At 41.1% G+C, this 12,152-nt stretch overlaps 1 protein-coding gene across 2 annotated transcripts in view; it reads right to left on the reverse strand.

Annotated features, from left to right (window-relative positions):
- Window positions 1-12,118, reverse strand: part of glt8d1 (glycosyltransferase 8 domain containing 1) — a 24,544-nt gene extending 12,426 nt beyond the window's left edge. The window contains exons 1-7 of one of the 2 annotated variants that reach the window (XM_086001841.1): window positions 11,877-12,118; window positions 7,248-7,303; window positions 6,597-6,695; window positions 5,382-5,583; window positions 5,142-5,256; window positions 3,285-3,369; window positions 2,735-2,847 (exon numbers count right to left, since the gene is read on the reverse strand). In XM_086001841.1, the coding sequence (XP_085857967.1) occupies window positions 2,735-2,847; window positions 3,285-3,369; window positions 5,142-5,256; window positions 5,382-5,583; window positions 6,597-6,695; window positions 7,248-7,263 (630 nt within the window). In that variant the 5' untranslated portion in view covers window positions 7,264-7,303; window positions 11,877-12,118. Of the gene's footprint in view, window positions 1-2,734; window positions 2,848-3,284; window positions 3,370-5,141; window positions 5,257-5,381; window positions 5,584-6,596; window positions 6,696-7,247; window positions 7,304-11,872 lie in introns of both variants that reach the window. The other variant, XM_086001842.1, reaches the window with a different exon arrangement.
- Between the last annotated feature and the right edge of the window lie 34 nt (window positions 12,119-12,152).

A 12,152-nucleotide genomic window follows, 5' to 3' on the forward strand; every position in this document is an offset into this window, starting at 1 on the left:
AGAGTTTTCCCCCCAATTCCCATTGACTTCAGTTTTACTAAGGCTCCTTGATGCTACACTCAGTTAAATGCTGCTTTGATGTCAAGGGCAGTCACTCTCACCTCACCTCTGGAATTCAGCTCATTTGTCCATGTTTGGACCAAAGCTGTAATGAGGTCAGGAGCCAAGTGGTCTTGGCGGAACCCAAACTGGGCATCAGTGAGCAGGTTATTGGTAAGTGCCACTTGATAGCACTGTTGATGACACCTTCCATCACTTTGCTGATGACTGAGAGTAGGCTGATAGGGTGGTAATTGGCCGGGTTGGATTTGTCCTGCTTTTTGTGGACAGGACATACCTGGGCAGTTTCCCATATTGTCGGATAGATGCCAGTGTTGTAGCTGTCCTGGAACAGCTTGGCTAGAGGCGCGGCTAGTTCTGGAGCACAAGTCTTCAGCACGATAGCCGGGATGTTGTCGGGGCCCATAGCCTTTGCAGTATCCAGTGCGCTCAGCCGTTTCTTGATATCATGTGGAGTGAATCGAATTGGCTGAAGACTGGCTGCTGTGATGGTGGGGACCTCAGGAGTAGGCCGATATGGATCATCCACTCGGCACTTCTGGCGGAAGATGGTTGCAAATGCTTCAGCCTTGTCTTTTGCACTCACGTGCTGGGATCCACCATCATTGAGGATGGGGATATTCATGAAGCCTCCTCCTCCTCCTGTTAGTTGTTTAATGGTCCCCCACCATTCATGACTGGATTTGGCAGGACTGCAGAGATTTGATCTGCTCCGTTGATTGTGGGATCGCTTAGCCCTATCTATAGCATGCTGCTTCTGCTTTTTAGCATGCATGTACTCCTGTGTTGCAGCGTCCCAAGGTTGGCACCTCATTTTTAGGTACGCCTGGTGCTGCTCCATTGTGGTGGAATACAATTCTGCTGCTGCTGATGGCCCACACCGCCTCATGGATGCCCAGTTTTGAGCTGCTAGATCTGTTCTGAATCTGTTCCATTTAGCACGGTGGTAGTGCGACACAACATGATGGAGGGTGTCCTCAGTGCGGAGACGCTTCGTCTCCACAATGACTGTGCGGTGGTCACTGCTTCCAATACTGTCATGGACATATGCATGTGACAGGTAGATTGGTGAGGACGAGGTCAAGTAAGTTTTTCCCTAGTGTTGGTTCTCTCACCACCTGTCGTAGGCCCAGACTGGCAGCTATGTCCTTCAGGACTTGGCCAGCTCGGTCAGTAGTGGTGCTACCGAGCCACTCTTGGTGATGGACATTGAAGTTCCCCATGCAGAGTATATTCTGTGCTCTTGCTACTCTCAGTGCTTCTTCCAAGTGGTGTTCAACATGGAGGAGTACTGATTCATCAGCTGAGGGAGGGCGGTAGGTGGTAATCAGCAGGAGGTTTCCATGCCCATGCTTGACCTGAAGCCATGAGACTTCAAGGGGTCCGGAGTCAATGTTGAGGACTCCCAGGGCCACTCCTTCCTGGCTATACCACTGTGCCGCCACCCCTGGTGCGTCTGTCCTGCCGGTGGGACAGGACATACCCAGGGATGGTGATGGAGGAGTTTGGGACATTGGCTGAAAGGTATGATTCTGTGAGTATGATTATGTCAGACTGTTGCCTGACTAGTCTGTGGGACAGCTCTCCCAATTTTGGCACAAGTCCCCAGATGTTGGTGAGGAGAACTTTGCAGGGTTGACTCAGCTGGATGTGCCGTAGCCGGTGCCGAGGTCAATGCCGCGTGGTCCGTCTGGTTTCATTCTTATTATTGTGTTTCATAGTGGTTTGTTACAACTGAGTGGCTTGCTAGGCCATTTCAGAGGGCAATTGAGAGTCAACCACATTGCTGTGTGTCTGGAGTCACATATAGGCCAGATCAGGTAAGGACAGCAGATTTCCTTCCCTAAAGGACATTAGTGAACCAGATGGGTTTTTACGACAATCCGATAGTTTCATGGTTATCATTACTGATACTAGCTTTTTATTCCAGATTTATTTAATTAACTAAATTTAAATTCCCCAGCTGGTACAACTCCACAGGCACTGGGCACCCTCAGGTACCTCAGAGAAATGGCTATTCTTCACGTATGAGCTTAGATTGAGTGCTAGCATGCTATTTTATTGTGAATAGCATCACAACTGAGCCCAATCCTTTCTTCATCCAACGTGCATGTTTGCACACTTCCAGCAGAGTACTTGATAGCATTCAGGAGCAGGTATTATGGCTGATTTTCCCTCCTTAAACTTAGTAGCGCGGAGGTCAATATATTGGCCCACCTTAGTCCTAGCTAATAGAGAATAATTTACAGGCCAAGGGTTGAACCTGCAAGCTTCCAGGTTTGTTTGGCTCAGCAACTCACTAACTTCAGCAGCTAAACAGTTCAAGGAATCTCATTTATATGCTTATTATGAACCTACCTTGTTTTTCAAGTTATGGGATCACTTTTAGATTGGTTGGAAGTGGGGAAAATGAATGACACATTATAAATAAGGCCAAATATTAGGGTGGTTATAATCTACTGGATGGAGAACAATCGAGCTCATTGTCCCACACCATTTCATTTTACCTTTTCATAGTGAACGTCTGACCTTCATTTTCTCCGTTCAGGTTGTGTTCAAAACCAGATCAAAACAGTGAAACAATATAATTCTAATAGACTTCAGTCGCCTTCAATGCATCACATATCATTGGTCAATTTTCCCAATAGCAAATTCTGCACTGGACAATAAATACCTGACTTCCAGCACCTCTAACCATCATCTTGGAAGATACAGAATCACAATCTTCAGAAAATGCTGCAGCGTGGCCTGCCTTCAGCTCAGTGTCGTAAAGTTCACGGATGTCTCCTAATGCACCCAGTGTGAGAGAAAAATAAGTAAAACTTACATTAACATAGTGCTTTATTAGGCTGAAATGTCTCAAAGTAATTCATGTAATGAATTAATTAATTTTGGAATGCTGTCTCATCCATATAAGCAAACATAGTCATTTTCATTTACAGATATAGGACTGTGCAAGGATTTTTCATTCAGAATTAACTGTTGCTAATTACCATAAATTGATGGAAATGCAGCTGCTGTAAATTCAGTTGTCTTAAATAAATAAATGTAATGGCTGAAAATTAAAACCTTTTTGCAACATTTTTAAACCAGAAATCCAGTGCACATTATTAGCCAGTTCACTAAATCATTAAAAAATGTAATTCCTCTACTCAATACTCCATATGTTCACTTTTTTAAAGCTATATACAGATGTTTACAATAGAAGCAAAGCAAAAGATTACCTTGCACAATCACATCATCATCCAGGTAAATGGCTTTCTCCGTGCCAGAAATCAACATAGGTAGGTAAAACCTCGCAAAAGTCAACTAAAAACAATGATAAACAACTAATCAAGATATGAGCTTCAATTATTTGATTCTAATTCAATTAGTAAAAAGATCTAAGTTTACCAAAATGATATACCGGCAAGCATGTTGAGTACATGATGAAATGTTATCTTTTACAGTTAATCTTCTGTCAGAAATTATAGAGGTAATCTTATCTTAGTTATCTTAGTTATTCTTATATCTTATGTTTGTACTCATCAAGAGGTGGAAGACATGAAAAAAATGGGTGGGGAAACATGAACCAGATCTTCAGAGGGCCAGTTATACTACAGGTGCCAGTCAAAGCCTAGTATCCATATGGAGTGACACAGTGTCAGCATGCTGGAGTTACACTGCTGGTTCCTGTGCTGCTCTCTACCCAGCTTATGCAGAGCTCTTCTACTACATGCCAATTAAATTTAAATTATTAGGAGAGAGGAGTCAGATCCCTACCAACATGAAAAATATTCAAGATTCAAAATATTCTAGCACGGATTTGTTAAAGGCAAATCATGTTTAACTAACTTGATCGAGTTTTTTGATGAGGTAACAGAGAGGGTTGATGAGGGCAATGCAGTTGATGTGGTGTATATGGACTTCCAAAAGGCGTTTGAAAAAGTGCCACATAATAGGCTTGCCAGCAAAGTTGAAGCCCATGGAATAAAAGGGACAGTGGCAGCATGGATACGAAATTGGCTAAGTGACAGGAAACAGAGTAGTGGTGAGTGGTTGTTTTTGGACTGGAGGAAGGTATACAGTGGTGTTCCCCAGGGGTCAGTACTGGGACCACTGCTTTTCTTGATAATATACTTGGGAGTTTAGGGCACAATTTCAAAATTTGCAGATGACACAAAACTTGGAAGTATAGTGAACAGTGAGGAGGATAGTGATAGACTTCAAGAGGACATAGACAGGCTGGTGAAATAGGCGGACACGTGGCAGATGAAATTTAATGCAGAAAAGTGCGAAGTGATACATTTTGGTAGGAAGAACGAGGAGAGGCAATATAAACGAAAGCCTACAATCCTAAAGGGGGTGCATGAACAGAGAGACCTGGGGGTATATGTGCACAAATCATTGAAGGTGGCAGGGCAGGTTGAGTCAGCGGTTAAAAAAGCATACAGGATACTGGTCTTCATAAACAGAATCATAGAGTACAAAAGCAAGGAAGTTATGATGAACCTGGTTAGCTCTTAGCTGGAGTATTGTGTCCAATTCTAGGCACCACACTTTAGGATGTCAAGGCCTTGGGGAGGATGCAGAGGAGATTTACTAGAATGGTACAAGGGATGAGGGACTTCAGTTATGTGGAGTGACTAGAGAAGCTGGGATTGTTCCTTAGAACAGAGAAGGTTAAGGAGAGATTTAATAGAGGTGTTCAAAATTATTAAGAATGTTGCTAGAGTAAATAAAGAGAAACTGTTCCACTGGCAGGAGGGTCAGTAACCAGAGGACACAGATTTAAGGTAATTGGCAAAAGAACCAGAGCGGAGATGGAGATTTTTTTTTAATATACGCAGCGATTTGTTATGATCTGGAATGTACTGCCTGAAGGGTGGTGGAAGCAGATTCAATAGTAACTTTCAAAAGGGAATTGGATATATACTTGAAAAGGAAACATCTGCATGGCTATGGGGAAAGAGTAGGGGAGTGGGACTAATTGGATAGCTCTTTCAAAGAGCTGGCACAAGCACAATGGGCCAAATAGCCTCCTTCTGTGCTGTATGATTCTATGTTTAATACATACACACACAAACAAAGCAGTTACTCACTGGCTTTACGTCAGTTGAATCACCCTCAACTTGGAGTTTGCCTTTCAAAATATGAGGATCAAATTCAAGAATTTTATACTTGATACCCATCAGTTCTTGCTTCTGAAGCCAGGGTCTTAAACCAAATGGAAAAATTAATTACAATTGTTTAATTCTGGTCTCATATTAAACAAAGTACAGAACATAAACAAGGTTTGAATTTTTTTTTGTTGCAAAGATTAACAATAAACACAAGTTTACCTTAAATGACCAATGGTGTCATTTGTAGTAACTATATAAAAGACCACATTTGACCTGGTGTTACTATATATACTGTTCATAGCTGCTATTACGCCTCCGAGTCGCTCTTCTACAGCTGGGATTAGAATTGGAATCTCTTCACCAGTTCTCTCTCCTGCAACCCTCTGAAAGGCAGCTGGCTGTATTCCACCATATCTTGATTCTACAATGTGAAATATAAAGATTAGGAGGAAGCAATTTACTAACTTGGGGGGGGGGGGGGGGAATGCTTTAAACTTCTTTAATGTTAGCTGACAGAGAGCGAAAAGGGGATTCTTCTCGTCTCTCAGTGACTAGATTGTGATTCCTACAATAACTGGATATTTACAAACAGAATCCAGTCAGTTATGTTCCTTTAGAACACACCAGAAACTCGATAATATGTCCCATGTACATCTGATTGTAATATGACTGTACTTATTCATGGTTTTCTGTTGATTTAAAATGAAATAACTTATTAATGAATAGCTATCAAATCAAACAGAGCTCTTCATGTATGTTAGATCTGGTCATTCACATGATGTTCAACAAATAAGTAACAATATTCCTGTAATAATCAAATGAATGATTTCTCTTTGTTGTATTAGCTCGGCAGCCAGAGTACTTGAACTGGCTGAAAAAAATCTAATATGAATGAAAGCTCATTCAGTGCAACAATAACAATGTTAGTGTGCAAGACACTAAAAACTAAAACCAGGATTTGCTACCATTTTACAACAGTTAAAATTAACTAATGAGTATATTAACTATTGACAGTTTAACGTAAATGCTTTATCACATGATATTAACAGACAAGTCTACAAGATAAGGTGTGTGGTGATTACAAGATCACAGAGGAGACACCACCACCTCTAGAATGTGTCTACCATTATTAGATATGCTTGTCAAATTACGTTGATCAAATTACATTAGGTATTTATACATCTAAGTGAATATACATCTCTTCCATCTGTTGCACTGAATCATTCTTCCATTTACAACATTCATTTCTTATTCAGAAATGGGACATTTATTTGAGGTAAGAATGCAATGTGGCAGATATAGCCTCTGTAACGCAGAACTCCAATGATATAAGATAGTTACTCTAGTAGTGTTATAAATGAAGTACTGACGCATACAAGACTTAGTGCTGTGAATAAGCTGGAATGCAGAATATCATTAAATGTTGCTACATACCTGAATTTTCCTTGCTCAAAAGGTCATGTACATTAATTAGATTATGGTGTACAATTATCAAAAACACTATTGCAACAAGCAGGATTAGCAGGATATGAACTGGAAAAGAAAAAAGAATTAAATTAAAAGAATAAATCTAAATTTCACTCATTTCATCTTTCACCTCCACTAATTTCCCCATAACTTCTACAGGACTCGTGCTGCGGTATAGTGCCATGGGTATCAGCAGCTCCCCAGCATCTCACTCAAGTGGTCATTCATCATGGGTGAGTCTAGACAGTGAGTGTCAACAGGCTTTTAAACTGTGACATAATCATAGCCAAACTTAATCCGATTCTCCCTAACATTCCTACATGCGGACTTTCCAGCAAAGATGGCTCGGCAATGACCAGGAGTAGCAGTCCACCAAATAATGCCCCACCATTGCCAAGCGGTGCTGAACCCAATTATATCACCCCCACAATATGATGACTAACTCATCACAGACCAGGCAGTAAACAGAAGGACATGGGACTTTTCTATTTGTACATGATGTTATTGCACCATTTGATGTGTTTACTCATTAGGCACTGCACTGGGGAGGGGGTGGAGTCCAATTCACCTTTTTATAAAAGTTGGTTTATATATTTAGTAATAACGACTCTTGCGTACCTTTTCTGAATGACATTTTGACGTTCTGCTACAACTGTAGTTCATAGCTTTCAGATCTGGAGAATGAAGCAAATATTTTTTCATAATCTTCACCAGCAAGTAGTCCACAACTATTGAAGCAATCTCATTTTCATCCAGAGATCACAATTTGATCTCTCACCCGCTTTGTTTGTCTAGTTATTTGACTTGCTGATTGACTATTGCTACTCCATCTGAGGCACATGTCCAGAAACTTCATATGATAATGTAGGACATAAATGATCAAATATGGGAAAAGAAGAATTAAATGCCTATGTTCAACTAAATGATCGGTTTTGCAAACTATGGGCTGGATTTTGCCAATGGGGAGCTTTTGGAGGCGGGATTCCCACTTGTCGGGTTTTAGTCCCGCCTCCATCAACTTCTGGCCAACCCACGCTAGTTTCCCTTGATTGACCTTATATGCCTGGCCAGCGGGCGTAGCAGGCCAATTAAGGGAAAGCCAGTTACAGAGAACGTCAGCGTATGATGTTTCATCTGTCAAATGAAAGCTGTGAAGCTGTCAAACACTGACATTCTCTGTAGTTTGATGAGTTCTTGAATTCAAGACTCATCAAACCTCTTTCTTCAGCAGAAATTAGATGGTTGCTGCATTGAAGAATGCAACGGCCATCTGTCATCTCTGCCGCGGAGGTGCGAGACTCTCCGCATACCCAACTCTTGAAGCCTGCAGGAAGAAACAAAGGTAAGTAAACTTTTACTAACACTTTCCACTCACCTCACATACTTACCCCCATCACTTACCTTCACAGTGCACTTTTGCACCCCTCCGACCTCCTGCTCGCCTCGGTGACCCTGGCGGGGTTCGCAACCTTCGGGAAGCCCGCACTTGGGTAAAATGGGGATAATCCTCTTATCTGCCTGTTAACTACCTGATAACAGGCAGATAAGTGGCATTAATCCCCATCCTGCCTCCAAGGAGATGGGACCTGGCGAGGGTCGGCTATCCGCCTCCTGGCAAGATGGCACGGAGGTGGGATGGGCACCCGCTCCCAGATTCTGCCATTTTCCTGGCAGTCCCACCTCCATACACGCCTCCCCAGTGCTGGCAAGATCACGCCCTATATTCTTGAGACTAGCCAATCTCCAGTAAAGCTAATTCTTAAATATTTCAGAAAATTTGAAACAAATGAGAGAATGTTGGAAATACTCATCAGGTCATATCAGTATTCTGTGGAGAGAATAGATAACTTGTCTGCTCGCTCCACAGAATGCTGATTGACCTGGAGAATGTTTTTAGCATTTTCTGTTTTTGTTTCCGATTTCCAGTATCTGCAGTTTTCTGCTTTTATTTCCTCAGAAAATTTGAATTGTGTTTTTTATATGGAACGCTTCCAATCACTACTGATTATACTTTGATTGGATTATCTCCTGTGTCCACAATCTACATAGCCATTTTACTGCACAAACCATTTACATTCAATATTCACTTGTTATGAGCCTTTTTACAGATGTAGCATGATCGAATGGTACTCATGTACAATTATTTAATAAAACACGAGCTCCCTGATACCAGCATGATCCCGCTCTACCCCCACCCACATTTAACATTTAGGCACCACATTCACTAACAGAAGAAAAAAACAAAATAGGTAAAGGACATAAAAGTAGTGGGGAGAAAAATGTTACAACAGCGAGAGAACAAAAATGCTAATAAAGTAAAATTAAAAACTAGAGAAAGAATGCAGAGTGAGGCAGGAAAAGAATTGCAGGGCAGAAAAGAAGAATGAAATAGGGGAGAGAACATAGTACACGAGTAAAGAAAATTAAAATGTGCCAGTGAACCCCAGAACTCCTGACCCCAGTACTGCAAAACGTTAGGACCCCAATGTTATGCAATATTGTCAAGCTTCCAAGACCAACCTTTCAGTGCTGCCAAAACCTCAAAGTATCCCATGCTGCAAATCCCCAGGACATCAACTGCAATACTATCAGAATCACCCATGCAGTATTGCAATCCTCTCGAAGCCTGTCCCAGTTCTACCAAATTACAGGACCCCCCACCCAATTCTGCCAAATCACAGGACCACTTACGCTAGTGCTATGTAAACTGAGGACCTTCTTCCCAGTCTAGCTAAACCCATAATCTTTCCCTCTCCCCGTGCTGCTAAACACCAGGGAACTACCTGGTACATCCAGCCTACCACATTGTTGTGTATCTTGGGCTTTACAACTGGCAAGAGATATAAAAATTGAGTACATAGCTAAAGTGACATGTATGTAATAAGCTGAAGGAATATATATAAAAAAAAACAAGGTCACTGATTTACATTTTTCACAGAAAAATGAAAGGAATCACAAAATTCAATCTTCAAAATACCTATTAAAATCCCAGAATACCATGCATGGGTGGATCTGATAGTGCTGCGGTGGATGTCCTGGGGATTTGCAGCGTGGGATGCTTTGAGGTTTTGCTAGAACTGAAAGGTTGGTCTTGGGACCTTGCTGTAATCAAATTGGCTGCTATGTTTACCTATATAGTAGTTGTCAGCTAAGGCTCAGCAGTAGCACTCTCACCTCTGAGTCAGAAAATCATGGGTTCAAGCCCCAGTTTATAGGCTTGCGCACATGATCTTCAGCGCAGTTCTGAGGGAGTGCTGCACTGTTGGGAGATGCCGTCTTTCAAATAAAATGTCAAATCGAGATTCTGTCTAACCCCTCAGGAGGACTTTAAAGAACCCATGGGAATATTTGAGGAACAGGGAGCTCGCCTGGTGTCCATTTATCTCTCATCCAACATCATTAAAAAGTATATTATTTGTCCATTTATCTCATTGCTATGTGTGGTTACTTTGCTGTGCACATATTGGCTGCTATGATTCACTAGATTACAACAGTGACTACCCTCAAAAGTACTTCATTGGCATAAACCACAATCATTATAGAAGAGCGCATTGTCTGCCTCACTATGAGCTTTGCCACGGGAGTTGTACATATATCACTACAGCAAGGTTTATGCTTTGTGAGGAATGCTCGGATTAATGAAATTACATCATGATTTTCACTCGTTTTCAAAATGTTCTGGAGTAAAATTATAAACTCTAACATGAGAAATTTTTTAGTCAACTTGAAAAATTGAATTTGAACTATTCTAAAGGGAAAAAAGATAAGGTTTCAGTTTTATGAATGTCAAATTTTTGCTGAGGTAGTTCCCAAAATTTGCTTTAAGTAAAATTCTCAAGTAATGCTTCCACTGCATGTATGAAATTGCTCTCACTAATCAGCCTGGGGCAAGTTATTTTTCCAGCTACAGCATGTTACATCTGTATGCGTATCCCTCCAATATTCATGATTTCTTATTCTGTTCTCATGCAACATCTGATTGTTTGTGGTTTGCTGCAGCTCTTTCTTGCCTCACTCACTAACTCTTAATCTATACATATATACAAAATGTGCATTTTGATTTAAGATTCATTGCCAATTGGTAGGAATGCTCTTAACAGGAAGCAACATACCATAATCAAAAAACTCCCAAACTTTAATATTTGATCTCCTGAACAGTCTGTACTAGAAAACAAGTTTCACTTTCAGTAAGTTTTATCTTCAAAATCGAATTGTATTTTTTGGACTTATTGTGTCTCACCACTGTCACAAGTAGCATTCTGCATTTTGGATTCAGAATCCTAAATTGCTAGGCAATCCCATCATGCATTTTATGCAACGATCACAGTAATTATGTCTGCTATTGATAAACTTGTTGGTAAAAACCGAGATGCTGCTCCTGAGAAGTACTAAGGCTTTATAAGCCATACCAATTGCATATCGTCTCTTAATGTGTTACGGAAAGGTGTGGGTGCGTAATAGCACAAATATATATACACACACATATTATTATATACATATATACGTACACACATACACTCTCACTATGCTTTGAATGACTGCATCAATCTATTTCCATATTATTTACAGTAATATTGTAGTAGGTTACAACAATAATCCATATGCTTACAAGGAGAAAACATTCAAACTTTCCTGCGGAGCTGGAGTGCAAGCAACCCTTTTTAACTACCAAGTACTCCACGACATGACAAAAGAAACTCGCTCGATGCTCAGCACCCCCTTCCTGCCCCACTCCAAAGAATGTCAAATTAACCCACATAGCTGACGACAGCCCAGCACCGAAAAGTGGCATTTCGGGTGCATAAAGTCTTTTATGATGCAAACTGCAAAACCAACGTAATTATTTTAAACACTTTGCAAGTTGGAAATAAAATCACATTTCAATTTACACACTCTTGATGAGCGTACAAACCCACCACTAAAACTGCGCTGACTAGCCTGCTGTCACAGCACTAGCTTTTAAACATATACTTTCCTCACACAGCCGATATTCAGAACAATGGAAAACGTCATTTTAAAATTCTAGGTTATTTTGGGGAGGGAAACACACACATATACTGAGTACCTGAAGGAAAGTGCGAGACCACACGTTTACAGTTCATTTGAAAAGTGTGGGTGGGGGAATAAATATCCATTTGGTGAAAATGAGTGGCTGCAGAAGGAGATTTAGGACAGAAACCAACTCAATAAAGTCGGGATACTAATAGCAAACACTTTAAACAAGAGGTGCTGAGATCCTTTACCTACATCACTCCAAAGCCACGAACTTAAAGTTAACAGCCGCCAACTGCCAACTCAACACAAGGCGAGAGAGTAGGCTGGCCTTTCCCATTCTAGCCGTTCGACGCACTGCCTGAATCGTTGTAAAAACACAACAAATACGACGAAGTATCACTCCAGATTGATCAGACGCGAGAAGTTGCTGATTATTATGTTTTCTTTTTTTTTTTAAGTAGACCTCCTGGCAGTGCCGATTCGGCGCCGGCATTTGTCGGGCAGGCCTGTCGGTTGCTAAGGCGAGGG

The sequence above is a fragment of the Somniosus microcephalus genome, chromosome 11 (genome assembly GCF_052327205.1).
Source record: "Somniosus microcephalus isolate GS21.2 chromosome 11, FLI_Smic_1.0, whole genome shotgun sequence".
In the NCBI taxonomy this organism is placed as follows: domain Eukaryota; kingdom Metazoa; phylum Chordata; class Chondrichthyes; order Squaliformes; family Somniosidae; genus Somniosus; species Somniosus microcephalus.